The sequence below is a fragment of the Fusarium tjaetaba genome (genome assembly GCF_013396195.1).
Source record: "Fusarium tjaetaba strain NRRL 66243 chromosome Unknown NRRL66243_c0000107, whole genome shotgun sequence".
Taxonomy (NCBI): Eukaryota; Fungi; Ascomycota; class Sordariomycetes; order Hypocreales; family Nectriaceae; genus Fusarium; species Fusarium tjaetaba.
Genome location: NW_023501303.1, coordinates 78624 through 106450, shown reverse-complemented (window position 1 = coordinate 106450; position 27827 = coordinate 78624). Strand labels below are relative to the sequence as shown.

At 50.4% G+C, this 27827-nt stretch overlaps 8 protein-coding genes across 8 annotated transcripts; 5 read left to right on the top strand and 3 right to left on the bottom strand.

Moving 5' to 3' along the window:
- Positions 1 to 344: 344 nt before the first annotated feature.
- Positions 345 to 3475, top strand: FTJAE_5532 (white collar 1; the record flags this gene model as incomplete). Its single annotated transcript, XM_037352050.1, has 2 exons — positions 345 to 3080; positions 3134 to 3475. 2 exons carry the CDS (start codon positions 345 to 347, stop codon positions 3473 to 3475), a joined length of 3078 nt encoding a protein of 1025 aa, XP_037207374.1.
- A 1434-nt stretch (positions 3476 to 4909) lies between these two features.
- Positions 4910 to 9455, bottom strand: FTJAE_5531 (KRE5-killer toxin-resistance; the record flags this gene model as incomplete). The annotated part of the gene is made up of 4 exons (XM_037352049.1): positions 4910 to 7996; positions 8046 to 8871; positions 8921 to 9274; positions 9331 to 9455. The coding sequence occupies 4 exons, from the start codon at positions 9453 to 9455 to the stop codon at positions 4910 to 4912; spliced, it is 4392 nt and encodes a 1463-aa protein (XP_037207373.1).
- Positions 9456 to 10295: 840 nt separating this feature from the next.
- FTJAE_5530 (coatomer complex subunit alpha (xenin)) lies at positions 10296 to 14246 on the top strand (the record flags this gene model as incomplete). The annotated part of the gene is made up of 6 exons (XM_037352048.1): positions 10296 to 10325; positions 10390 to 10439; positions 10501 to 10820; positions 10876 to 12774; positions 12828 to 13948; positions 14004 to 14246. 6 exons carry the CDS (start codon positions 10296 to 10298, stop codon positions 14244 to 14246), a joined length of 3663 nt encoding a protein of 1220 aa, XP_037207372.1.
- A 384-nt stretch (positions 14247 to 14630) lies between these two features.
- On the bottom strand, positions 14631 to 15502 carry FTJAE_5529 (26S proteasome regulatory subunit N12; the record flags this gene model as incomplete). The annotated part of the gene is made up of 2 exons (XM_037352046.1): positions 14631 to 14903; positions 14963 to 15502. 2 exons carry the CDS (start codon positions 15500 to 15502, stop codon positions 14631 to 14633), a joined length of 813 nt encoding a protein of 270 aa, XP_037207371.1.
- A 3515-nt stretch (positions 15503 to 19017) lies between these two features.
- On the top strand, positions 19018 to 21919 carry FTJAE_5528 (SKT5-like protein; the record flags this gene model as incomplete). The annotated part of the gene is made up of 3 exons (XM_037352045.1): positions 19018 to 19106; positions 19291 to 21853; positions 21908 to 21919. 3 exons carry the CDS (start codon positions 19018 to 19020, stop codon positions 21917 to 21919), a joined length of 2664 nt encoding a protein of 887 aa, XP_037207370.1.
- A 600-nt stretch (positions 21920 to 22519) lies between these two features.
- Positions 22520 to 23911, top strand: FTJAE_5527 (monocarboxylate transporter 4; the record flags this gene model as incomplete). The annotated part of the gene is made up of 1 exon (XM_037352044.1): positions 22520 to 23911. One exon carries the CDS (start codon positions 22520 to 22522, stop codon positions 23909 to 23911), a length of 1392 nt encoding a protein of 463 aa, XP_037207369.1.
- A 283-nt stretch (positions 23912 to 24194) lies between these two features.
- Positions 24195 to 25300, bottom strand: FTJAE_5526 (alcohol dehydrogenase; the record flags this gene model as incomplete). The annotated part of the gene is made up of 2 exons (XM_037352043.1): positions 24195 to 24733; positions 24856 to 25300. 2 exons carry the CDS (start codon positions 25298 to 25300, stop codon positions 24195 to 24197), a joined length of 984 nt encoding a protein of 327 aa, XP_037207368.1.
- A 1101-nt stretch (positions 25301 to 26401) lies between these two features.
- FTJAE_5525 (L-alanine-DL-glutamate epimerase s of enolase superfamily) lies at positions 26402 to 27517 on the top strand (the record flags this gene model as incomplete). The annotated part of the gene is made up of 1 exon (XM_037352042.1): positions 26402 to 27517. The coding sequence occupies one exon, from the start codon at positions 26402 to 26404 to the stop codon at positions 27515 to 27517; it is 1116 nt and encodes a 371-aa protein (XP_037207367.1).
- Between the last annotated feature and the right edge of the window lie 310 nt (positions 27518 to 27827).

Below are 27827 nucleotides of genomic sequence, written 5' to 3'. Positions count from 1 at the left end.
TGTCCCTCTCTTTTTCGCTCGGTCGCTTGATCTCTCCGGCCTGATTTATCACGTCAAACCATCGACCCGACCCGACTCGACGTCGACGAAACCCATCTCGACCCGCCACGGTTCTACCATATTGCGACTTCTCTCGCCTCGTCATATTTGTTGCGTTTGTCACCAGTCTTCGCTTTTGTTTCCGCTCCAGCTAGGGTCTCCTCATCAGGCCGCCAACCTTTCCGACGCCTCGGTAGTCGAACCAGGACACCACCTGCCAGACTTCGCGCCATACATACGGGACAATACCCGCTCACCACTTCCCTCGAGCGCCTGGCTAGGCCGTCCAGCCAGATGCTGTCGCTATGGATGGCTACTACTCCCCCCATCAGCAGCAGCAACAGCAGCAACCATCTCAGCAGTTCCAACAACCTCGAATGCAGCAGAACCAGCAGAACCACATGCAGCACAATATGAATGACCCGACTTTCTACCAGGGAGGAGATTCCCTCGATGATATTGTGCGCGATAACCAAGACAAGCTATACCGCCGACAGAGCATGCCTCAAGCCTTTGCTAACCCTATGGGTCAGTTCCAGATGAATCAGCAACAGCAGCAGCAGCAGCAAGGGCAAAGGCGGATGTCTTCAGTCGGCAACGGCGACATGATGAGCTTTGGAACCGATAACGCCGACCTCAACTCATACCAATTCAACCAACCACCCATGGGAGGGGTGTTTCCCACCATTAATACCTCCATCGGCATGGACCAAATGGGCAATTATATGACATCCGACCCAAATGACTATTCGACCATATCCCCTGATATGATGAGTTCTATGATGCCCTCTACCTTTGCAAGCATGAGCGTTGGAGCACAAATGGCCGGCAACGCTTCACCGATGAACCTTTACTCACCGTCCATGAGCCAGTTCCCACAAGGCCAACTGACCCCTCAAGTTCAGGTTGGTAATGACTTCTCCATGGATCTTTCTCCAGATGCAGGCTCCATGAATATGAACCAAACCAACCCCCCCACGACGACCCCGATCCCTGCTCCCGCCAACAACGCCATGGATACCATAGAGGACTCGGGCGACAGTATGATGAACCATCAGGCTTTCAACAACATGAATGCTGGAGATAACAACCAAAACTTACCTGCACTTTCTCGCCAAGTCTCAACTGCCTCCGGCTCTGTTGTTTCACCTCCACAGCAACACTCACACGGAGCCATGTCCTCTTCAACCGTTACTCATCCGACCAGCACTTCAGTTGCAACGACCCCATCAACCGGCGATGCCCCGAGGGACTCGAAGGAAAAGACGATATACTCAAAGAGTGGATTTGATATGCTTAAAGCTCTGTGGTTAGTCGCTACTCGTAAGAACCCGCGCATACAACTTGGCGCTGTGGATATGTCCTGCGCCTTTGTCGTCTGCGATGTCGCCATGAACGATTGCCCTATTATATACGTTTCCGATAACTTCCAAAACCTTACCGGCTATAGTCGTCATGAGATTGTCGGTCAGAACTGCCGCTTTCTGCAGGCCCCAGATGGCAAAGTCGAAGCGGGCTCCAAGCGAGAGTTCGTTGATGACGGAGCTGTCTACAATTTGAAGAAGATGGTTCACGAAGGCAGGGAAGTTCAACAGAGTCTTATCAACTACCGAAAGGGCGGAAAGCCTTTCCTCAACCTTCTTACTATGATCCCCATCCCGTGGGACACTGATGAGATCAGATATTTTATTGGTTTCCAGATTGATCTCGTCGAGTGTCCGGACGCGATCGCATCGAACCAAGACCTTGGCGGTGTAAAGGTGAACTACAAACACAGCGACATTGGCCAATATATCTGGACACCACCGCAATCCAGTCACTGGGAGCCCGATAATGGCCAGACATTAGGCGTTGACGATGTCTCCACGCTGTTGCAGCAATTCAGCCCCAAGGGCCTCACCTCTGATTGGCATAAGCAATCATGGGATAAGATGCTCCTCGAGAATACCGACGATGTGGTTCACGTTCTCTCGCTCAAAGGTCTCTTCCTATATCTCTCTCCGTCCTGCAAGAAGGTCCTAGAATATGAGGCTGCGGATTTGGTTGGCAACTCACTCTCAACAGTATGCCATCCATCTGATATCGTTCCTGTTACACGCGAGCTGAAGGACACAACAACCGGAAACCCTGTCAACATTGTGTTCCGAATACGCAGAAAGCACAGTGGTTACACTTGGTTCGAAAGCCATGGTTCACTGTTTGTCGAACAAGGAAAGGGTCGAAAGTGCATCATCTTGGTAGGCCGCAAGCGGCCGGTGTTTGCTCTAAGTCGCCGCAATCTTGAAGCGAATGGTGGTATTGGGGACAGCGAACTTTGGACGAAGCTCTCGACATCGGGCCTGTTCTTATACGTCTCTTCGAATATCAGATCTCTCCTCGACCTCCAGCCTGATAGCCTGGTGGGAACCAGTATACAGGATCTTATGCGAAAAGAATCACGTCCCGAGTTTGGGCGAACACTGGAAAAAGCCAGGCGAGGAAAAATTGTCACCTGCAAACACGAGGTCCAGAACCGTAGGGGCCAAGTGTTGCAAGCCCAGACGACTCTGTACCCGGGTGACGCTTCTGAGGGCCAAAAGCCATCGTTCTTGCTTGCCCAGACAAAGCTTCTCAAGGCATCATCACGTAACCTGGCTCCCGCCAGCACCGGTTCCAGGTCTCTCGCCGCAACCCCGAGATCCAGTAACGGCACCGAAATCCACGCCACGGGTCATATTTCACAGCCTGCCGGTGGTGCGTTGGCCCCCGGTAGCCAAGACGCTGCTTTGGCCTCGGAGGACAACATTTTTGATGAATTGAGAACAACGAAATGCTCTAGCTGGCAATTCGAGTTGCGGCAGATGGAAAAGATTAATCGTATTCTTGCTGAGGAACTTGGCGGTCTGCTTTCCAGCAAGAAGAAACGTAAGCGAAGAAAGGGCGTTGGCAATGTGGTGCGAGACTGCGCCAACTGCCACACAAGAAACACGCCCGAATGGCGAAGAGGACCCAGTGGTCAAAGGGATCTTTGTAACAGCTGCGGTCTTCGGTGGGCCAAACAAGTACGCCTCTTCTATCCTCTATCAATCGTGATGTTTATTAACCATTTTATCAGACTGGTCGGGTTTCTCCACGCAACTCTTCTCGCGGGGCTAATACAGCAAATGGTGATGCTCGAAGCAAAAAGTCCAACTCTCCCTCGTCACCGCTGCATAAAGAATTGTCAGCAGACAACTCCAAAGCGCAAACACCCAACGGTGAAAACGGCATAAATCCAGCCCAACTCACGAAGCAAAAGATAGAAAATGGAACATCGGCACCCAGCGGTGCCCCTTCAGCGACAGGGGTCAAATCATCGGCCGGAATGCCACCGCTAAGCCATTCATCCATGTTGGGCGTCGGCCAGGCCTCGTCGATGGCTTCGATCCGAGAAGAGCGGGAGACGAGTCAGCCTTGAACAACAAGCAAAATGCATTTCCGTCTCTTGATGTTTTCGATCCTCGACGCTGCAACTTGGTAAAGGATCTACGGAGCGTGGTGTCTTGATTAAACGGCATTTGTGATACCCGCCACTTTTCTTTCTTCACGCTAGCCTCTCTTTCAGACCTGAGGCTCATGGATTTAACAAGGCATTTGTGACACCCGTGGCCTGGGACTTACATGATGGTACTAAGCATAACGAGCTTGACTGCTTTTATTTATTTCGGAGAGAAATACCTTCTCCGTGGTGTACGAGACTCCGGGATTTTGGCATTGGGAATAGACACGATATACCTACAACAACATACACGAGGCGTTAAGGAATATGATGGCATGAATACGACTTGGACAGATCTTCCTGGCCTTGGCCTCTGATACAGATTCTGCACTTATCGACAACGTCCATGGGCCCGATGGCCCGGCTTTGGTCTTCATGCTTCTACTCAACATAGAGTGAGGGCTGGGTTTATTCATTTGAATGCTAGTACGGTTCCATGTTTAGCACGGCAGGGTAAGCATTGTCAGGAGCATGTAAGGGGCATGTGGCTTTGTACAGTGAGTGGTGTTAGTTGTATTTAGGGATGACTTTTGCGTACATATACGTACTACAGCAATAGCGCGGCGAAGCATGGTCTAAAATAAGGAACAGATATGATAATTTGGATACTCAGCTTTGATGTGATGACTCGTCCATGTACAGCTCGGCCACACTGCCCAAGTAAGGGGGAGGCTAGTTAGTACAAAGGGTAACTCATGGTAATAGTCCAACCCCAACCCCCTGTTTAGTGGTGAAGGTTAATGAGCAGCAATCTAAAGGAATCTGGAATACATGTGAGTCCTAGCATTACTTGAAGCTCAAACCCATATAGCTTTTGGTTTTTGCATGTAGTTGACATTATCAGATAGATTTACACCGACTTACCCTAGAATGCCAACACCACCTCGCCGTAATTCCCCAAAGTACCTGGACTGGCAAACTTGTACCCTTTGGGAATGAGTGAAAGGCAACATGTCATCAGTGGCATGTGATGTGCTAAGGGTACAACCATCACAAAAGACAGATGGTGGGCTGACGTAGGTGGCTTCGCTGCCGATAAGGGTTGCGCTTGGATTGTGGCTGCATTGGCAAGATAAAGACACTGCAACATCAAATTTCGTTCGGTCTGAAGATGCAACCATCAAAAAGGGAGGGTTTGTTAATTGTGCTAAAGACTGTTAGTGGTGATACCTCTTTAGGCTGTCCAGCTGCCACAGAACCTTTAATTCAAGGCTTGAGATGGCATCAGAGGTTTGGTGGCCGAAGATGTGGCATAATTGAATGACTCTGGAAGATTGCAAATAGATGAGATCTATCGATATATGTGCAGTTCTAAATTTGCTCAAGTCAAATTGGGCATGAGCCAAGACTTCCTCAAAGCTCATCCTTTGTATGCACTGGCTCCTCCATCGTCCTGCTCTTCGGGTTCTTCTCACTGCTATCTCCAACCCTGCGTCGACGATCCAGCGCCGCAATCTCCTCATCGTAGACGGTCCATTCTGGAACCTGCCTCCTGGCGCGATCGAGTTTGGGCTCCTTTGTCTGTGGGTTGTTACACAAGTCAATGGTACGCGCCTGAGCCAGACTCTCGTCACTGCACCACGTCTCACACCAGAGCCACTCCTGAGGAAGACTGTGGATTGGGATTGTGAATTGCATGTTGTTTGGCAGGTCCTGGTCCAGGTTGGACAAGCTGTTAGGGTCAGCTGAGAGTGCGTGGTACTGCTGTCGAAGGCGGTCTCCTGCTGCCAGCTGGCGGAACCGGTTGAGGTCAACAACGTAGAGGGCTGAGATATGGTACGGCAGCCCACGAAGATAGTTCGCCCAGTAGCCCTGTTTCCAGAATCTGAAGCCTTCCATTTCAGTGCGCGAGTCGCACATGGGTGTGAAGCCGTATGGAGCACCCTCTAGGTCATGGTTCACAAGGTCAATCATATCAGTGCGGACGATTTGATCAGCATCGACAAAGATGACCTTGTCCAGGGAAAGCGGAAACAACACATCAAGGAAAAGGATCTTGTACCCCCATATCTCGCGCTGTTTCTCTTTTTGTTGGCGGAGCCAATGAGGCCATTTGTAAGTAACCATCTCGTACTTGAATCCATACTCCGCAGCCATATGAGGAATGAATTCCTTGAACGAGGGAGACAAGAACTGCTCAATGAACCAGAACTTGACGGTGTGCTTGGTGTTGCGCATAACCGATACCATCATGATGTTGAGCATGCGCTCGTATAAGTGACCACTGGCAACACTGAAGATGTTGATTTCAGCATGTTCTTCGGCCGAAATCTCTTTGGGCGTCTTGGCCCCTCCGAGAAGACTCTCAGCAAACTTGAGGCCCTTAGCAACAATGCCGCTGTCTTCACTGTCTGGAGATTCCAATACATCGACTTCTTCCATTCCTGGCCTGCGATTGAGACGAGGATATAGGGTCGTGCCCTTGAAGTCCATGAGGGCGATTTCCGTGCCTTCGTCTCCGGGAACCGGAGCATATCCGTGAGCACCAACACTCTCGATGGTGAAGATTTTCGACGTTCGGCCTTGCTTGAGTTGAATATTGTAGAAACCAGGATTAGCCTTAAACTGGAAGTAGCCTAGATTGGCCATGACTATGGTATCTGTGATGAGGGGATCTCTTTCCGTGGCTAGGGTTAATTGTGCACCTCTTGGTGCACCTCGCTTGCCATCTCTGGAGTGACCTTCAATCAAAATATTCTCCAGCTCATATATCACATCGATGTCGGCTTTGACAGAGCTCAGCTTGATGTTGTCCAAATCCTGTACAGACTCTCTAGCAGCCACTAGCCAAGCCGGAGGCACATCCATGCCTGCTGTTAACAGAGCCTCAGAGGGAAGGCCTTTGAAAGTCGCCTTAGGGCTCTGAACATAGCCAGCCTGATCAAAAGAAGGCTCTGAGTCAAGTACGTAACGGAAGAATCGTGTAATGGGAAGTTCTGCAACTACTTCCTTCGGGTTCATAAAAAGCTTCAGATACACTCCATCGAGCTCAGACAAGACCTTGAGAATGGGTGCCCATCTCTGACCTTGTTCACTGGTAGGATTCAGAAGACCAGCGATATGAACACTTGCAGTTTCGGGGTTGCCGACTTCAATAGCGCTATAAGTTGAGTTCCAAGTGTTATACATGGAGCTTCGGATGGACGGGGCCGACTCGAAGATGCCTTGAGGGAGATCAGAAATAGTAGAGAGTGCCGTGATCGAGGTGAGCTTGGCGGCTGCAATGGGATCCGAAAGCTTATCTTCAAAGCCAAGGTCCTTGATCGCAGCATAAACAGGAAGAATCCTGTTCCGTTGCTCAAATTCCAATAGCTGCTGCAAATCGTCCTCATTGAAAGACACATCGGACGGCAGGGGACCGACGACTCGGCCGTTGAGGAGCAGTCCCTTTGTACCAGGAAGTATATTTGAAGCAGAGAGGAAGTCGGCAAGCGCAGTGCCAAGGCCATCATCTTCAGCTGTCCAAGACGCCCCAAGAATGGCTTTCAGATCATCCTTACTCTTCATCTCAGCAAGCTTGCCTTCGTTAAGCTTAAAGGCGCCATTGATGGCATGAGCCTCTGCGGATGACGGCGGGTTATGAACAAGGTCAAGTCGGACGCCAGGGTTCTTTCGCTTGAATTCAAGGGCAGCCAAAAGAAGGTCTTGTCCGTCATCGGCTGCAAGGTCGGCGACGACTGTGAGCACAGCCCAGCTTTCTTTGGGAGCCTTCGAGTCTGAGGGAAGGACGGCAATGTTGCTAAACAATCCCGCAAATTCCTTATGAAGCTTGTTGATATCAACAACGCGAAGGGCCTTCTCATCGTCAGGAAAGACGTATGTGTTGCGCTTGGAAAGAGCGTCACGGAGGAAGAGGTCTGAAACAGGTGTTCCCTCTTCAATTTGCCCAAAGTACACAGCCTTTTGGATTGCTTGTTGATCCTCGGTTAATCGCTGGCCCATGGTTTGAACCCACGATTTCTCACGTGGAATAGCCATACCATTCACAAAGACAGGACGCACGGTAGTGTCAGCATTGAGTCGGTTAGCCCAAGCCTTGCTTGCTTCCACCCTCTGCTTATAAGTATCGGCTTCGAGAATCTCGGCCAATGTCATTTTGTTCGCTCCTGGTAGTGTTTCTCTTCCATCAATAGCCCTGGTGAAAGCCTTCTTGTTGGCCGCACCCTCTGGCCCCTCTTCACTCTCTTGGAGATACGTAATGAGGGACTCGAATCCATATGTTTCCATCAAATGATAAACGACCTTGGCCTGAGCAGCAGAAGCAGGTGTAGCGGCCAAGGGAAGTATGCCGAACCTCAAGGTGACACCGCGTTGCATGAACTGGGCTAGTTGACCAAATGCTCGCCCATCCTCAATGTTGGTGAAGTCAACTGGTGCCACAATGTGGAAGAGGTTAAGAGCCACCTGCGGAAGTTGTCCAGGATATGTACGCTGAAGGAGCTATGAGGTCGTTAGTGGTATGGTATCAAGAGGTAATCTTCTTACATACTGCTGTCAAATCGCTTGGGAGCTTCTGGTATCGAGCGTCCTTCTCGAGGTCGTTCAACCACAAGAGTGCCTTGCCCTCCTCCAATCGATCTGTCCAGTCAAACCTGGGCGGTTCATCCTCAGCCTTCGAACTAGCAACTTCAGAATGCCCAAGAAGTGAATTAGCCTGTTGGCCATTGAAACCAAGATCACGGACCCCATCGATCAGCTTGCGCTCACGGCGAATCATCTCAATGAGCGTAAATGGCTCAATTTGACGCTCAATGAGTTGAACACCGTTCATCCAGAGAAAGTTGATGCCACTGGGAATACCGGCAGCAACGTTTTTCTCCTGCTCTGCAGCAAACTCCTTTGCGACTTCATGAGTGGCGATCGATGCTGAGAATTTGGGGAAATCCTGGGTCGATTTGACTAAAGCATCGAGAGGATTTTCACTATTTAGAATGAACGAAGCAGTCTTCAGGCCTAAAGATGCCAGTTCAGAAGTTGAGAGAGGCTTCAAATCAGCAACCTCTTCATCTGTGTCAAGATCAACGTCGGCTGTGGCAGGTTTCTGTTTACCTTCCTGGCTGGCTTCACGATCATCAATAACGATGTAGTCAGTGCTCTTTAGGTCCAGCTTCACACCATAACCGCTCACAGACAAAGGAGTGTTAGGAGCCCCTGCGCTTCGGCGATATCGCAGTCTATATGACACATCTCCCTGCTTGGCAGCTTTGGAGAGCGCAATGTGGAAAGGGCCGAAAGAGGCAGATGTTGGGTCCGCGTAGAGAATGGCATCTTTTCCAAGCCCCAGAACTCGATCAAATGGTAACAGATTGACTTGCCTATTCACGGGTTAGGGTCATGGTGTCCAAAGCAAACGAAACAGCTTACCTTGCGGAAAAATCACCTTCCACGGCTTTATCGAGAGTTTCTGAGCAGTATTTCTTGCTATCAATCAATGCCCATGTCAAGCAATCGTCGTTGGTGTCTCCTTTGGATACTGAATCGACAGCTGTAATGTAGTATTGGTAATGTGCTTCTATTCGTGGTGCGGCAGCACGTAGTGAAAGAGCAAGTTTGTAAGTTGAGAGGGCTTCTGGTTTAGTGATGTGCCCGTCTTGCTGAAGGACCTCGAGAAAACGGTCGTAGAGCTCTGCATCCGAATTGGTTGATTGAAAGTGACCACCAGCAATCTTGTCAAGGAGAGGGAAGTATGCTGTTGAATTTTCTTCAGCGGCAGTTTCTCTGTTAAAGGTCAGAAGCAATACATAGGTAGCTCACCAGAAATAGTATAAGCTTACAGAAGTTCAAGCAGATATGGAGCACGAGAAAATGCTGCGTTCATTCCCACGTTGACTGATGGGGAAGCCAAAGAAGCTGTAGCAGCCACCAGGGCCATAGCCAGGCATTGAGAAAGGCGAGGCATATTTGCGGTCTACGCAAAGCGCTGCATAAAGCAAGTATTGGATATTGAGGAGCTGGAGCCTCGCGATGGAGGGGCAAAGGACAGCTCTCCAACGAAAGCTTGGACAAGATAGCGAGGGCGTGAATTAGGCACGCAATAGTGGCGTAATTCTGGTCTTGGGCGTCTTCAACAAACCCAAGCACGCTCAAGATGTTTTCTACGTGCGGCAGACTCTCAATCACCAGGCATCAACTCCGTTGTAAGTCAAAGACAAAGAATGCTTAGGTAGGTAGGTAGCTTTTTAGGAGTCGAACGGCGTCACTGAGACCCAGGAGCTAGCTGGCTGAATTGGGTTTAGTACCCGAGCTGATACCGACAGACAAAAAGACAGGAGCTTATCCCTCGACCGTCTTTCCTTACGTGGCAGAAACGATGCCCCCTGCATCACTCTTCAGCCACATTCAGGGAGCAGTTACCCAGTTTTCTCACCCTCTTCCACCTGTTCTTTCTGTAGCCCCTCCATTCGGGGGAACAATGTTGCGTTCCATTACTGTGGCTTTACACCTGCACTCCCCCGGTGTGATAGCCCACAATTGAGCATCGTGTTCAATTGCCCAAGCCTAAGCCTACCTTAGGAGTTCGCTTCGTTGGCCAGCAATCAACTCAACTAACTTACGTCTCCCTTTCACTCTGATCTCACGCATACTTCGACAAGCCCGCGCTGTGCTGGTCAGCTCGCACCCAAATCTCGCGATCCAGCTACCCGCAAGCCGAATAGCTGCTTTCTACAATCAGCTTCTGGGCGCCTTGAATTGTTCCACCCCTTAATGCTCGAAGCTGCGGCTTCACCTCCCCGCCAATATGCAGTCCTCCCCGGGAATGTTGACCAAGGTAGATTGCGATGCAATTGCTGTGCTTTTCTTGCTTGTGATTACTGACACTCTACCTTTCACAGTTCGAGTCTAAGTCCTCGCGAGCTAAAGGCATTGCCTTTCACCCTAAGAGGTTCGTTGTCCGACGTCGCTGAACCGCATCGCAAGCTTTAGAGCTGACAAGTTGTATCCAGACCATGGATCCTGGTGTCACTACACTCTTCTACCATTCAGCTCTGGGATTACCGAATGGGAACTCTAATTGACCGTTTCGAGGAGCACGATGGCCCTGTCCGTGGTGTCGACTTTCACAAGACACAGCCGCTTTTCGTCTCTGGCGGTGACGACTATAAGATCAAAGTCTGGTCTTACCAGACTCGACGATGCCTCTTTACCCTTAACGGTCATCTCGACTACGTCCGAACCGTCTTCTTCCATCACGAGCTTCCCTGGATTCTGTCAGCATCCGATGACCAAACCATCCGGATATGGAACTGGCAGAACCGCTCCTTGAGTAGGTCAAGATTGTTGTCTTGGTCTAATAGCCGATAATGCTGACTTATCCCTAGTTTGCACCATGACTGGCCACAACCACTATGCCATGTGCGCCCAATTTCACCCCAAGGAAGACCTCGTTGTCTCTGCGTCTCTCGATCAGTCCGTTCGTGTTTGGGACATCTCCGGTCTCCGAAAGAAGCACTCCGCCCCTACCTCGATGTCCTTCGAAGATCAAATGGCGCGTGCCAATCAGAACCAGACCGATATGTTTGGAAACACTGATGCTGTCGTCAAGTTCGTTCTCGAAGGTCACGACCGTGGCGTCAACTGGGTCGCTTTCCATCCCACCATGCCCCTCATTGTTAGCGCTGGCGATGATCGCTTAGTGAAGCTGTGGCGCATGAGCGAGACCAAGGCTTGGGAAGTCGATACGTGCCGAGGACACTTTCAGAATGCGTCCGGATGTCTGTTTCACCCTCATCAGGACTTGATCCTATCTGCTGGAGAGGATAAGACCATCCGTGTATGGGACCTGAACAAGCGAACCGCTGTTCAGTCTTTTAAGAGAGAAAATGATCGCTTCTGGGTCATTGCGGCGCATCCTGAGATTAACTTGTTTGCTGCTGGTCACGATAATGGTGTGATGGTATTCAAGTTGGAGCGAGAGCGTCCTGCCTCAGCCGTTCACCAGAACCTACTCTTCTACGTCACCAAGGAGAAGCACGTCAAGTCTTATGACTTCCAGAGGAACATCGAGAGCCCTACGCTCCTGTCGCTCAAGAAGCTTGGCAGTGCCTGGGTAGCACCCCGGACATTGTCCTTCAACCCTGCAGAACGATCTATTCTCGTTACATCACCTGCTGACGGCGGATCTTATGAGCTGGTTAACCTTCCCAAGGATGGCTCTGGCGCTATCGAGCCTGCTGAGTCTAAGCGTGGTCCTGGAAGCTCTGCCATTTTCGTTGCCCGTAACCGATTTGCCGTTCTCAATACCGCCAACCAGACCATTGATATCAAGGATCTTTCCAACAACACTACTCGATCCTTCAAACCCCCCACTGGAACTACCGATATCTACTTTGGAGGTACAGGCAACCTTTTAATCATCGCTCCTACTTCCGTCCACCTCTATGACATCCAGCAGAAGAAGAGCACTGCTGAGCTCGCTGTCAATGGCGTCAAGTATGTTGTTTGGTCCAACGATGGTCTCTACGCTGCTCTTCTGAGCAAGCACAACGTCACAATTGTGTCCAAGACCCTCGAGCTGGTCAGTACTCTTCATGAGACCATTCGTATCAAGAGTGCCACCTGGGATGATGCTGGCGTTCTGCTCTACTCCACCCTCAACCATGTAAAGTATACTCTGCTCAATGGTGATAACGGTATCGTCCGAACCCTTGACCAGACTGTGTACCTGGTCAAGGTCAAGGGCCGTAACGTCTACTGCCTCGATAGAGCCGCCAAGCCCCGCATTCTTCAGGTTGATCCCACGGAATACCGATTCAAGTTGGCCCTTGTCAAACGCAACTACGAGGAAATGCTTCACATCATCCGAAACTCCAGTCTTGTTGGCCAATCGATTATCTCATATCTTCAAAAGAAGGGTTACCCTGAAATTGCCCTCCAGTTCGTCCAGGACCCTACCACTCGATTTGACCTAGCTATCGAATGCGGCAACCTAGATGTTGCTGTTGAGATGGCTAAGGAACTCGACAAGCCCAAGTTCTGGACCCGTTTGAGTACAGAAGCATTGGCGCACGGTAACCATAAGGTTGTCGAGATGTGCTATCAAAAGCTCAAGCAATTCGATAAGCTCTCCTTCTTATATCTCGCTACCGGTAACCAATCTAGGCTTGCTCGTATGGCTAAGATTGCCGAACACCGCGGTGATTTTACCTCGCGCTTCCAGAACGCACTTTACCTTGGAGAGGTTGAGGACCGTATCCAAATGTTCAAGGAGATTGATCTTTGTAAGTTTCAAACCAAGTCGATTTCAATGATCGCTTAACTAACAAAACTTCAGACCCTCTTGCCTACATGACTGCTAAGTCTCATGGTCTGGAGGAAGAATGTCAGTCCATCCTGGAGGCCACCGGCTTGACTGAAGAGGACCTCACCTTGCCAACCCTTGGAGAGCCCTTGTCTGTACGTGAGCCTGTTGTGCCTACTTTCGAGTCTTCTTGGCCTACCAAGGCTACCTCGCAGTCCTTTTTCGAGAAGGCCCTGCTTGGCCAGGTTGAAGGCCTTTCCCTGGAGGATGAGCCTGCCACCGCCAATACAGGTTTCGATGATGCTATGGAAGATGACTCGGCCGCCAAGCGTAACGTTGCATTGATCGACGATGATGATGAAGATGCTGCTGGCTGGGATATGGGAGACGATGACATTCCTGAGGCTGATAGTGACTTTGTCAATGTTGAGAGCGTCGACGCTGGCGGTGCTGCCAGCAGCGAGGCAGATATGTGGGCACGAAACTCACCACTGGCCGTTGATCACGTCGCTGGCGGATCTTTCGAGACTGCTATGCAACTCCTCAACCGACAGGTCGGGGCTGTCGACTTTGCCCCTCTCAAGTCTCGATTTCTGGAAGTCTACTCAGCATCCAAGACTTTCCTTCCCGCTTCTGAGGGCCTGCCGCCTCTGATCAACTATGTCCGCAGAACTCTCGATGAGACAGATCCCCGTAAGGTACTGCCGATTATCCCCAGGGATCTCGAGCACCTTGCTTCCAACGACCTGCAAGCGGGCTATGACTCGATGAAGGCCAACAAGCTCGAGGCTGGTATCAGCATTTTCAAGGGTATCCTTCACTCCATCCTTGTCAATGCTGTATCAAGTGAGGACGAGGTTGCTGAGGCGAAGAAGCTTATTACCTCGGCCAGTGAATATGCTGTCGCCATGAGCATTGAGCTTTCCAGAAGACAATTGGGTGCCCCTGATGTCGTGGCTAAGGACGCTGAGAAGCTCCAGAGGAGCTTGGAACTGTCAGCGTACTTCACTATCCCTAAGATCGAGGTTCCTCACAGACAGCTCGCTCTGCTCAGTGCTATGCAGCTGGCTATTCGCAACAAGAACTACAACTCTGCTTTGAGCTTCGCTAACCGCATCATCGCCAATGGCGGTGCTACCAAGATTGTAGAAAACGTAAGTGAAATCGAAGTGCCGATGCTTGCTGCGGTTACTGACCAAAATGTTACAGGCCAAGAAGACCAAGGCTCAGTGCGAGCGCAATCCCAACGATGCTATTGAAATTGAGTTCGACCAGTTCGCCGAGTTCGACGTGTGCGCAGCCAGCCATACTCCTATCTACAGCGGTACTGCATATGAGGAGTGTGCCTTCGATGGCTCCAAGTATCACACCAAGTACAAGGGCACTGTCTGCAGAGTGTGTGAAGTATGTGAGATTGGCAAGCATGGAAGCGGTTTGAAGTTGTTCGCCTAGACTGGGTAGAGCATGGTTGAATAAGATTTAATAACGGGAGCGCATAGTCGGAATTGGGAGTTTCGAGTCAACGATGCACAAAAAGGAGCCAGGTAGACGAGGTGGAAAGTCTAGGGCTTTAAAAAGGTTGGACTTGGACGACTGGCTGATAGAAGAGGCAAGGGAGTCATGTCTTTGTAGTTTCAACTTAGCCTGATTATATGCGAGAAGCACAAGATCAAGAAATCACGTTTAAAGACCAGATGTTTGACGTTTGTTTTGAGACTCGCCTGGTAGGCGAACTCATCAATTGAATTAATAGTACAGCAACCATTGGTCCTCTCTACTAGTCTATGTTTGTCTTCGCGTTGCTTTCTCGCCGAGAATTCTGACCTAAGAACTCCATTACACGATCGTCTCAAGCTCGCGTGCGTAGCCCAGGGCGTTTTCTATCACCATTTGGCTCATCTCCTTGTTCTGGTCGCCATCCTCGCCTTCAGCAGTATCAGGGAAGTAGATGTTACCGTCACGGACGATCCAGCCTCGATGGTGAGCGAAAGAGATAACATCGCCCTCTGAGTCCAAGAAGAGAAGGGACTTTGTGGAGCTGATAGGAAGGCTGGGGTATGCGCGCTCGCTGCTGGAAGCAATCTCGGAGCGAATCTGATTCTTAAGGATCTAAAGCCGAGTAAGTATTGGCTACTTGGGGGGAAATTGTAATGAACATGCAAACTTACTTCTGAGAATACGCTGTACTCATCGCAGGGCACCTCGCTACTCTTCATGGCCTTCCATACCCGGTCATAGGATCCTTCCATCAGCCATCTCTCTAGACGAATAGGGTAGCCAAGGTATCGGTCGCTCTCGACGTCACCGCCACCACCCTCTCGGTTCTCCAAGCTCTCAAGCTCAGTGTGGAACTCAGCATATCGACCCTGCGTCAAAAGCAGAAGCAAGCTCAGACCAGTGACCTTGTTGCGCTCGGCCAAATTGGGGGGGAGAACAGCAGCGGGAAGTTCGTAAAAGGGCTGAAGTTGCTGGACGTAGCGGGTGAAAGCTTCGGGGTTGCGGGCGCGGATGGCAAATAGGGCACCCTGTTCGTAGGTCTCGCGGGCGAGAGGCAGAAGATGCGTCGGGGTTGAGGGAGCGGGTGTAAGGGCGTTGAGCTTGAGAAGGGCGAGTTTAGCCTTTGAGAGGAGGGCGTTGGCATCGGTATAGCTCATAGAGGGGGAGTGCTTGAGCTGGGAGATGATCTGGGCAAGATTGCGTTCGGCCATGGTGGGCAACGGAAGTGTCAACGATTTAATGTGCGGTAGCTGATGTTCGGCAAGTTGGATATATATGGTGGCCCTGTGAGAGCAGCGATCAAGGTCGTGGTGCTGTTTGTGGTTGGTAGTGTTGATGATGATATTAGGTTGGATCCAATTCGAAGCTTCACCAGGCTGCATCCAGTGACGCGAGGCCACGGCTCATGCCTGTGGTTGCTGCGAGGTCGCTTTGTGGCAGGGATCAACGGGTGAAGGATATTCCGTCCCGCCGGCATCACCCGTCATGGATCGCAACTAAAAGTATAGTAGGTAGGGTATGAATGAACAGGAAGCTGATGAACTTCAAAAAGTGTCAACATGATCGTTTATTTTTATTTTTATAGAAACCTTGGATTCTGTGCCTGCTTTGAAGGTCATGTCTGTTAATTACTTACAAATGTCGCCATTTTTGGCTTGATATTGACGTGACGGATCAGAGTTCAGTATAGCATGGCTATTTCCTCGTTGCTGATCATACCGTCTTCTCAGACGTGCTTTATCAACATGCGAACTCGGAAGCGTGGTTCGCCTGTGATGGTGTAGTAACGGTCGAAAACGCATACTACATTGATTCACAATATGTTATCGCTTGCATCACCAGAAGAGCCTCACGTGGCTCTCGGTGGAGTGGTATCCAATCCATGTGTGCTTGTGCTCGTGGAGATTTTGCATATCTCCGATGTATGACTACGACATTGACTTCCATTGATCGCCAAAGGCCATCAAGTCAAAACAAAAACCCCACTTTATCCCGTTCTTATAGCTCCAAGCTACCAAGATTAAGTATTCCATACAAAAAGATGATCTCGAAATAGCAACTGGGGCTGTGGCTGAGTAAACGTATCATATAAACATGCATATACAGTGATTGGATACAAGGAACGTCGTCAAATCGGCGTGTTTGGAAACATTCGAGAGAGTGCGTGGTCGGAAATGAAGAACCCGACCAAACACCGCTTACTCCGTAGAAGACAAGGACGAAGCTAAGGCAAGGCAAGGCATCCACGGAAATCAGCCGCTCGAAGCTATTGAATTGCCCCTCACCAAGTCTGCCTGTGGCTGTCCTCCACCTCAAATTCGAGAAGCAGGCGAGCATGCCAAGGTTGAAAATTGAAACCACTATGCCTAGACTAATCAGCTTCAACTGCAAGGTCCCGCGTTTGTGACAGACGCTGTATCTGCCTTGTGGCGTTTGTGCACTTGTTTGATACACTCAAGATGCGGTGTTCAGCCAAGGAAGGATAAGGTACCGTCTATGTGATACCGTCGAACTTGATAGGGCAGGGAGTTGCCGTTTCGTGGCACCCGTCTTAGTTTCCGGTGTAAGCTCCCTCGCATCCCATGGAGGGCAAGAGATGCAGTACAGTACAGTACCTGAGAGTATAACGCCCAGATTGTTGCAAGAGACATCTGACGTCGAAGATCTTGGACGTGTACAGTACAGTCCCTACCTACCTACCTATTATTTCTTCCGTCAACCCTCTTTCATATCCATATCCTACCATCCATCCTGCTCTTTTCCTCTCTGCAAGTTTCGTTTCTGCTCCAGTATAACCACCAAATCTCCAACCTGAATACCCCTCCACTCGCCAACTCTCGCGTTGATCTGTCTGGTCAATAGCGGTTATTTAATCTCCTGGCTTACAACTCGAAGCGAGAAGCTCCGTCAAGGAACGGGAACTGGAACAAGATCCCTGCTGCGATCCAGAAGCACATTGCATCACATCTCATCCATCAAGTTAGTTTCCGGCACTCGAAGCTTTTGGCCTAGAACAGTGCAGCACAGCTACGGACTGCCAATATTTCCAGCATCAAATTCATCGCCGCGCATCGCATCGCATCGCGTCGCATTGCATACAACACAACGTACTGTACCAGCCTCCAGCTCGCTTTTCCCCACGCACTTGTCGTTGTCTCGCATCCATTGTCCATCCATTTATTTGGGTGCCCCGCTCTTCGAACAGCTCCCACGCCCGCGCCCGCCATTTTCTCAAGTCGCAAGTCCCAACCCGCCCACAGCCCAAGCCAGGGTTGCATATGCTGGCTACGTACCTAGTGATAGTGGTGTCACAGATCTAGAAACACCAGACGGGCGAATACATAACAAAGGCATCAGGCCCTCTGCTCGCCGCGGTCTTTTCGACCTTGATACTTTCTATATTCTTTCCTTGTTCCTCGATTTCATATTCCACTCAACCGCAACTTGTTTCGTCATTCGTGCTTCCGACCGCGATGGCCAGCTATCAGCAATATGCACAGCTTGGCAAGAAAGCTAACAACTCAGCCGCTGCTGGCAACTCATCATGTAAGAAATCATCATGCTCCCGTCATCCTCTCCTTTCTCGTCCACTCCACGGCACTTCCCTCGTAAGAGCTGATATGCAGGGAGCGGCGCCGAAGCATTATGGCGATAATACCCCATTTGCCTGTTTGATGTGCTTGCTTGCTCGATGACTGATGATGGTCAACTTTGAATACTTGACTTTGGACCCTTGTTTTTAAACCCCGAGAACTCAAAAAATGCTGAAATGCGACTTGGGCACCGGCTGAGAGACCACTTTGAGATACCAGCCCGCTCGCTGTACGACATGTCACCTACGCAAGCCAACGTTCCGTTCCTGAGAGCTCCAGTGCTGATCACTCGAGACTGGATTGCTATTTACGGCTGCCGCCCAGTGCACTGCCTGGCACTCTGGCCGCCAAGCCACTATGGGTCTCAGACAAGCAGTGTGTCAGGGTGCAATTATGCCTGAACATTGGATAGCGAGACTCTGTCTCCCTCCGAAAAACATGCATGTCCTGTGTCAATGGATATTGCGATTCTCAACGCAATATTCAAGCACCGCCATCTGAATTACGCAAGATCAAACTTAGAATCTCTCCTTATCATCTCAAATTACACGGCAGTTGTATCCTTCGCTCATCCACAAGAACCGAAATCCATCATCAGCCTCAGTTGGCCCCACGAACGATTTGGCGCTGGACATTCCCTGTAACAGGACCCTTGCCCTTGATCACCAGCCCCTGAAGAGGATTGGGCGGGCCCTCTTTACAGCATCCCCGTTGCATTATCGTTACTTTTGGATCCCCTCCATCGTTGGGCTTCGCTTCAGGGTATCGCATTCTATTTGATTCTCGAACCCGGATTATTTGAACCAGCTCCCTACCGCAAATTAGCTCTGGAACCTTGAATTGGATACCACCAGTGATCAGCCGATCAAGCAAGCAAGCAAGCACTCAACCCAGCAAACTGACCAAACCAGTGCCTGACGCACGCGCAGTATAAACAGCCTGCTGTTTGCTGGCTCGAGGCAAAGAGGGGTTACGCCGCTGCTTCTGCAGTCATCGGTGACCGCGCCCCGTCAGCTCTTACATTCGTTCGCTGTGAACGAGAACAAGGGCCCCCTTCTTTATTCGTCTTATCCCCCCCGACCCTCTTGCTGACATCTTACGTCCTTTTCGCGATAGACGGCCAGCGAACCGAGATGGCTCCCCCACAGTTAGGCGCGACATTTGTCCCCGGCGGCTTCGATGATTATTATATGCCAGAAGTCGTTGCTCCCTCCCCCCAAAGGTATGTCTCTTGGCTCTTCCCCCTTAATCCCATTTCCGGCACGGTCTCCAGTTTCCATTTCCCAAATCCCCATGCTCCTTTCCCTTGCCTGATCCTGTATAAATAAAGCTTGCCAGCACCGGATGCGGTTGTAACGGTGAAAAGGTGGGGCATGCTGACGATTCTTTGTTGTTGTTGTATCTAGGGTAACCCCTCAGGTCCCTCAAAATATGCAAGAGGACCTCCAGCGCATGGAGCTCGAGGCTACTTCCGTTGAACCACGATCACAAACCGATTCAGGCCCAGGTCCTCGTCACTCTCGTGAACCGTCGCTCTCTACTTACACCAACCCTCGGGGAGCCGACCCGCCCAGGCCCCAGCCGGCAATACAGGTCTCGAGCGACGACATCCGAGCATACCAGTCCACCGATAAGATCTCTGAGAGTCTCAGCACCATGAGCTTCGACGCCCCCTCATTTTCGCCTTTTCCCAAGGTCAAGGGCGATAACATCCCCCCAACTGATGAGGAAAAGGAAGAGATTCTCTGGAACGCGCGCAAGCATGTTCTTCACTCACAGAATGTTTCAATGCAAATTACATGGGCGCGCGACGTCCTTACTTGGGCCGACATTTCCCAAGAGTCCATGATACGCGAGTATGGTGAAAAGGCCCGACCTGCAACGCCCCGCATCGAACACGAACTCCGAGTCGATGCAATCAACATTATTACCTACTTGTCGCAGCAAGAACACCCTGAAGCACTCTACATGCGCTCAAAATGGCTCGAGTTTGGCAAATTTGGTAACCGTGTTGACAAGCGCGAGGCTTATATCGGCTACAAGCGCGCCGCAGAACTCGGTCATGGACGATCCGAGTATCGCATGGGCATGTTGTATGAGCAGTCGAATGACATGTCCAAGGCGAAGGAGCATTACTATCGCGGCCTTTCCCTCAAGGACTCAGCCTCATTGTACCGAATGGGCATGATGAGCCTTTTAGGCCAACATGGCGAGACGAAAGATTACTCGACTGGCCTGGAGCGGATACAGGCCGCTGCCGACAGCTCCGACGAAGACGCCCCTCAGGGTGCTTATGTTTACGGTATGCTCATAGGACGCGACTTACCGGACATCACAATCCCTGAGGGCTTGTTGCCCAACAACCCATTGACGACAAAGATGTATATCGAGAAGTCGGCTTATCTTGGGTTTGCTAAGGCCCAACTCAAGATGGGACAAGCATACGAACTGTGCCAGTTCGGATGTGACTTCAACCCGTCGTTCTCCCTTCACTACTACGGTCTAGCAGCTAAGCAAGGTCTCCCCGAGGCAGCCCTCGGTGTGAGTCGATGGTTCCTCTTTGGCTACGAGGGTGTTTTCAAGAAGAACGAGTCGCTCGCGTACAAGTATGCTCAAGAGGCTGCTGCCGCTAAGCTACCGACAGGAGAATTTGCCCTGGGCTACTACAACGAAATAGGAATCCATGTGGAGAAGAGCTTGTCAGAAGCTAGAAAGTGGTACCAGCTGGCCGCCGATCACGGTAATCAAGACGCCCTTGGCCGACTCGATTCTCTGGACGAGAATAACACTCTGTCCAAATCTGACCACGAAACTACCACACTGACCCGCATCAAGTCGCAACACGGATCCCAGCGAGGCAAGCGTCCTGATCGCTTCAAGCAGCCACAGCAAATGCCTACTCTCAGTGAAGGAAGTGCCCCTGCTTCACCTTCACTAGACGGACCAGGTTACCCCAAGCCACAGGATCCGCAGTCCAATCCTTCTCTCGGAATACGGCCGACCATCGTCTCGGAGCACGTTAACTTCCCAGACCCCTCGCGGGCTTCTTTTGTACTCCCTGCGGCAACAGACAGACCTCCTGCCTTCAATGTTAGGTTGGACGCCAACCAAGGCCCAGTGCGACCCCAATCGGCAGCTCCCTACCCCGAAGATGACCGGCCACCACCCCTAACAGTTCGTTCCAAGTCCACGGCACCTTACCCAGAGGACGATACCCAAGGTCCTACCTCTCCTCGTTTCAACCAAGGCGGACGCATGGGACCTCCTTCAGGACCCCCTTCAGATCGCCCATCAAGTGCTTTTGGCATCAAGCCACAATCAGGTGGTCCTCGTCCTATGCCGCAATCCCAGTCGATGGGTAATCTTCACCCTGGAGGCCCAGGAGGTCCTGGCCGACCCGACCCCCGCAACAGAGCTGCATCCACTGGATGGGAAGGCCAACAAGGACCCGGAGGACCCGGAGGACGTCCTTCTCCCTATCCAGAAGACAACGGAGCACCGTACGGTGGATTACAAAAGACACCTACTGGTGGCCAATACTCGCCGGGCTTGCAAAACCCTCAGTCCCAAAACTATGAACGCTTCTCGCGCGTACCTGGAGCTAGTGGGCGCCCCGAGCGTGGGAGCTCTCTTCCCCAGAATCAGCAGCAACAGCAGCAACAATTACCACCTCAGGCGAACCGACCCCCACGAACGTCAAGTGCTCAGCCACCAATGGTGTCTGGGGGTGCTGGCCCGGGCGGCAGGCCGTCTCCGGGACCTTATGGCGGACCCCAAGGAGGACCCCAAGGGGGCCCATCTGGTCCTCCAAGAACTGGAAGTGCACCCCCATCACAGTTCCAGCGGCCCGATAACAGGCCGAGCCCTGCTCCCAGCGCTGCAACGATGCCACCAAAGGGAGCAGGCAAGCAGGGACCTGCAACATTTGAAGATATGGGTATTCCACAAGGAAAACAGGACAGTGACTGTGTAAGTCTGCTAGTAGATTTGTGTTTATTGACGGAGTGCTAACACTATTGACAGATCCTCATGTAAAGTTGAAAAGTGGACAAGAAGGACTAAACCAAGTGGGACTTGGATGAACCAGTTGTTTCAGAGACTACATTCGAACACATAAAGCCGATTGAAAGGGCATCTTTTTGGAGTCGAGCTCGCGGACGGAATGCATTTGCACTGGGCTCGGAAGTAAATATCCGTGAGGCAGGACAGGGCAGGCAGGGTTTGTTGCGTAAAAACGCTGAATATTTGGGTAGCGAGTATTGTAGATATGATCTCTCAATGTACTGAGCTCAAGATGCGAACCAGGATAGCGTTCGTAGATGGCGATGTTCAGAGGAGTATTGTTCTTTCATATCTTGTTGCAATCTGGAGCTGTTGGGTGTCTGTGTGACAATAGCTTTGTTCAGTCAGTTGGACTTTAAAGATGCTGTTGGAGTACAATTGTTCTATGCCCAAGCGGTGAACTTGTGGATGGCCTGACGAACAATCCTCTGAAAGACACAAGAGGAACAATAGTGAATACTGGTTAGATGAGTATATAACCTTGCGGATTGTCCAGTCACTACTCTCATCCCCATCTTCACTCAGTGTTCCGTCGACCCCTCGAGCATCGTTCATCGTTCTTCCAGCGCTAATATGGATCAAGGATTTCACCTGCAGTCATTAAGTGCTGTTGGGCAAGCGTATAATCCCTTTGCCGGGAACGTAGAGGCCCAATCTGACGGTATAAATCAATCAGAGTCTGAATTTGGGCAGAGTCTGTTTGAGGAGGCGATTAGCCTAGCCTCTTCAGATGGCTCACGAGCCCCAGCTCCAGCACCACCCCCTGATGGTGGATGGAGAGCGTGGTGTGTCGTTCTGTCGACACACTTGGTATATGTGAACACCTGGGGCTGGGTCAACTCTTTTGGCATTTTCCAGGCCTACTATGCTGAGCATCTTGGCCTTCCAGCAAGTAAGATCTCCTGGATCGGGTCCATCAGTGTTTTCCTCCTATTCTTCGTCGGTACCTTGACAGGACGTCTTGTTGACGCTGGATATTTCCGCTGGGTGTTTGCCTGTGGTATCGTCTTTCAGGTCATAGGTATCATGGTTACTTCGGTCTGTACTGACTATTGGCACTACTTTGGTGTTCAAGGTGTTCTCGTTGGTCTGGGGCATAGCTGTCTGTTCTGCCCGGTGCTGGCAGTACTATCGACATTCTTTGCTAGAAAGCGAGCTCTAGCCATGGGAGTCGCAGCATGTGGAAGTGCAATAGGAGGTGTTTTGTTTCCCCTCCTGGTTCGAGCTCTTCTTCAAAAGGTAGGTTTTGGCTGGACTCTGCGCATTGTGGGTTTCGTGCAGCTTTTCCTTCTACTTATCGCTCTGGTTCTTGTCAAGCCTCGACTTCGACCGCGCCGATCTGCTCCCCTGGTAGACTTTTCTGCCTTTAAGGATATTGAGTACGTGTTGTACGTCACTGCATCGTTTTTTACTTGCCTGGGGGTATACTTGGCTTACTATTTTATGGCAGCCTTCTCCCGCACAGCTATCGACCCGGCCTTCACCTTCAATCAGTCTCTGAATCTGTTGATGATTCTGAACGGCGTTGGAGTTTTTGGGCGACTGCTCGCAAATTGGACAGCTGATCACGTCGGTGCCATCAATGTCTTCGCACCGCACTCGTTCTTTGCTGGAGTGATACTATTTTGCTGGATGGGGGTTGCCGACAAGCCAGGTCTGTATGTATGGTCCGTCTTCTATGGTATTCTCGCCGCAGCGATCCAGAGTCTCTTCCCCACTGGTATCTCTTTGCTGACTGAGGATTTGAATAAGATTGGTGTTAGGATGGGAATGGCCTTCACGATTGCTAGCTTTGCTTCCCTTGCAGGACCACCTGCTGCAGGTGCGATTATTGATGCAGAGCTTGGCTTCAAGGGCGCGCAGGCGTTTGCTGGTACATCTATGTTATTGGGTGCATTGTTTCTCATTGCGGCCAAGAAGAAGAGGATGGCTAGACTTGGAATCGGTTGGTTTGACAAGTGCTGAGTGGTTCTTGGTTTGGAACGGTAAGTAAAGTGTGGAATATAGAAAGGGGTAAGTTGGCGTTTTGTATTTGTCCTTTTTGATCAACTAACAGGCTGTCTAACTGTCTCAATATAAACCGATTTGGAGTACCCATCATGTCCATAGAAGTGACTTGCCATATAACTGATTACCGAAACTCGAATGACGTCTCTTCCTCTTGCTATGACTAACTAACTACTTAGGTTTTGTCAACTCCACGACAATGCTTAGCATTTGTCTTAAATTAACTACAGTTAACCATTGTCTAATCACCAAGTTTGATGACGACCTTTCCAACCTGTTTGCCTTGCCAAACATATTCGATTGACTCATCTGCCTTGTCGAAAGACCAAGTTGAGTCGAGGATATCCTCAAAAGTCATCTGTGTCGCAGAGATGGCAGCCATAAGTTCATCCTGATCATCCTTAGATCCCGCGTTGATACCACGGACGTTCAGCCGTCGATCAATGATAGTGGAAACAAACTCCTTCAAATGTTCAGGTTTAGGGCCGCCCAGATAACCAACTTGGCTCACAATGCCTCCACGTCGAGTGCACTCCATGGACCGAACGAGAGAACTGCTGCCACCGTTCTCAACGACGATATCAACGCCGAAACCGTTTGTTAGACGGAGGACTTCCTTGTGCCATTCTGGGTGAGCCTTGTAGTTGACGGTTTGGATCTCTGGTTTTCCGAACTGCTCCTTGATTTGTTTCAACTTCTCATCACTTGAGGAAGTAAGGATGACCCGAAGACCAGAAGCGCGAGCCAGCTTGAGAGCAAAAGTAGAAACGCCTCCAGTGCCTGAGATTCGTTAATTATTAGATACCCTATCAATAAAATTCCGGGAAGGGACTTGCCTTGGATCAACACTGTTTGCCCGATTGTAGCGCCTTTAAGGGCAGACCAAGCGGTCGTTCCAGCACAAGGGATGATGGAAGCCTGAATCCAATCAAGATGCTCAGGTAATTTCGTCACCAACTTCTCATCAAAGGCAATGTAAGTGGCCAAGATTCCATCCTCATTGGCCGCGAGCCAAGATCTTCCCGTCGAGCGAGCATTCACAAATTCTGAGTCCGTGATCGGAGCAACACGATCGCCCACTTGGACGAGCGAGACTCTATTCCCGACTGAAACGATCTCACCGGCGGCATCATTTCCAGGAATACCATTGGGAGTAACAGGCCAGGGGTTACCGCCATTGGCTATGTTGGCATCGCGATAGTTGAGAGCAACTGCGTGCACTTTTATGAGAACGGCGGTTGGATGAAGAGGTAGAGGAAGGTCTTCTGTGACGAGTTTCACCTTGGGGGCGCCTTTTGTATAATCGTCTGTCCGACGCCACGCTTGGCGTTGAGTTGGCTGAGACATTTCTGGTGATGAAGAGAGTAGTTCTGAGCAAGATAGTGTATTAGGAATGAATGCCTATTGCTGTCGTAACCTGATCTCAGAGCCGGAGACTATTGTTCTTATATTGCGGTTGTCGTGATGAGACGTCTTGTTGCTGACAGATCCACGCGGGGTAGCCTCCCTCATTTATAATCAATCTTGGCATTGTATCATGAGTAGAAGAGTTTATTGATGCCTCGCTGTAGTTGAATTATGTTATAAAGTCTTTTCCTGTTTTGGTAACCAAGACGTGGAGGAGTGTTTGGTCTTGGGTGATGTCGGGTTCCTCAGCCGTAGGGTATCCACATCTCAAGGAAGATTGCAACTATCGCGAGGTTGGTTAAGTGTCCAAAAGGATATTTTATCTTGAAGCAAGTAAACTATTGATTAGGATTTACACTAAAATTGATATTATTAGAAGATTCTGCCTCAAAGAGACCGTAGTGATGACTTGGATATATGCCACATACTCGGAACTCGGTTGCCATTCCCGAATGTAAGGAATGTTTATTTGAAAGGGTCGATTCAATAGAAACAATAAATCTGAACAGCATGTCCAAGCTCGTTGAAAGCTTGAACTTGGAACGAGCAGCAAAAGTGACAAACTTGATCTACCTACGTAATTCGTCAATTCCTGCTGTTACTGTTGAACAGTATCTCAACCCCTGGGACAGCTGGCTTACACCATCGGCCAACCTTGCATTATCTCGGCACAGGAACCCGCAGACACCACACTTTATGAAGAATATACCAGTAAATCTCCCGTTCCCGTTCTTGCTATTCAGATGATATCTCCTTTAGAACTCCGTAAACTCACGGACCAAAAAAGGAAAATTTGAAGAATATTCCTATCGAAATGAGGGGAAGCCGCTGATAGATCGGCATTCTTTGGATTCATGGCGTCGAAGCTTCATTCTTGGGGTACAGGGGAATCTGAAGTAGGCTCATTTTGTCAGAGTAGCATCGGTAAGGCCAGCGTGTATAAGAAGTGTGACACCATGCTCTAGCTTCTCCGTTCAATTATTCTTCACATGCCCTCCTGCAATAGTTCTACAAACTTCTCTCCACTCTTTGCCCAACAAGATGTCTGAACTCAAGATAGCGAAGATAGACGTCTTCAAAGTCGACCTGCCTTACTCTGGGGGCGTTTACTATCTGTCAGGTGGCCGAGAGTATAGGAGTTTTGATGCAACCATTGTCCGAATTACTACCAATACCGGCATCGAAGGATGGGGCGAGAGCACCCCTTTCGGGTCAACTTACATCGCCTCTCATGCTCTTGGCGTAAGAGCAGGCATTGCCGAGATCTCTCCCTGGCTGGTCGGCCTGGACCCAAGGCGAGTTGATCGCATCAATGAGGCTATGGACTCTGCTCTGATCGGTCACGAGCACGCCAAAACTCCGATCGATATTGCCTGCTGGGACATCTTTGGCAAGTCAGTGGGAATGCCTGTTTGCGAATTGCTTGGTGGCCGCACTGATGTTGGCCTGCCAATCATCTCGTCAATCTATATGGACAAACCCGAGGATATGCGAAAGCGTGTTGCAGAGCATCGAGCACGGGGATACATCGGACACTCCGTCAAGATCGGCGGAGATCCTGGTGAAGATGCTCGGCGAATGACTGACTCTCTGGCTGATATGCAGCCCGGTGAGTTCTTCCTGGTAGATGCCAACGGTGGAATGACCGTTGAAAACGCCCTTCGCATGTTAAGGCTCCTCCCGCCTGGCTTGGACTTTGTTCTAGAAGCCCCCTGTGCCACATGGCGCGAGATCGTCTCTCTTCGTCGAAGAAGCAACGTGCCTATTCACTTAGATGAGCTTGCCACCACAGACGCCTCAATAATCCAGATGATAGCAAATGACGCGGCCGAAGGCTTCGGGATCAAGATTTCGAAGAACGGTGGTTTGACCAAAAGTCGACGACATAGGGACATTGCTCTTGCGGCAGGCTACACCATGAGTTGCCAGGAGACCACCGGGTCGGATATCGCTTTTGCGGCAATCGCTCATCTTGGGCAAACTATTCCGGAGAGGAATCTTAGGTGTATATTAGAGTGTAGAGACATGGTTACTGTGAAGACGGCGGATGGAAACTTTGAGGTTAGGAATGGGAGGGTTCATGCACCAAAGGAGCCGGGATTAGGGGTTACACCTCGTTTGGATGTCTTGGGTGATCCTGTTGCAAGTTACTCCTGACTTGAAAAGAGATGATAGAACGATGTGATTGTTTAGAAGAATATGCATTTTTCCAGTATCTCCTATCCCTTGCACATAACTACTTAGGTAGGTATACATGAACTTCTAAGGCCTCCCGGTTATGATCTATCTCTTACGGCCTAATCAACTTGAAGCGTATGCTGTGGTTGGCCGTCTGCATGAGGCCGTCTTTTGAGGGCCTCTCGGCTCACAAACGGCCACCAGCAGTTGGCCCCCTGCCTGCAATTTGCTGCAAGGCAGCCAGCCACAGAGCGAACCACTTTCAAGTCAAAGATATGTACTTGTATAG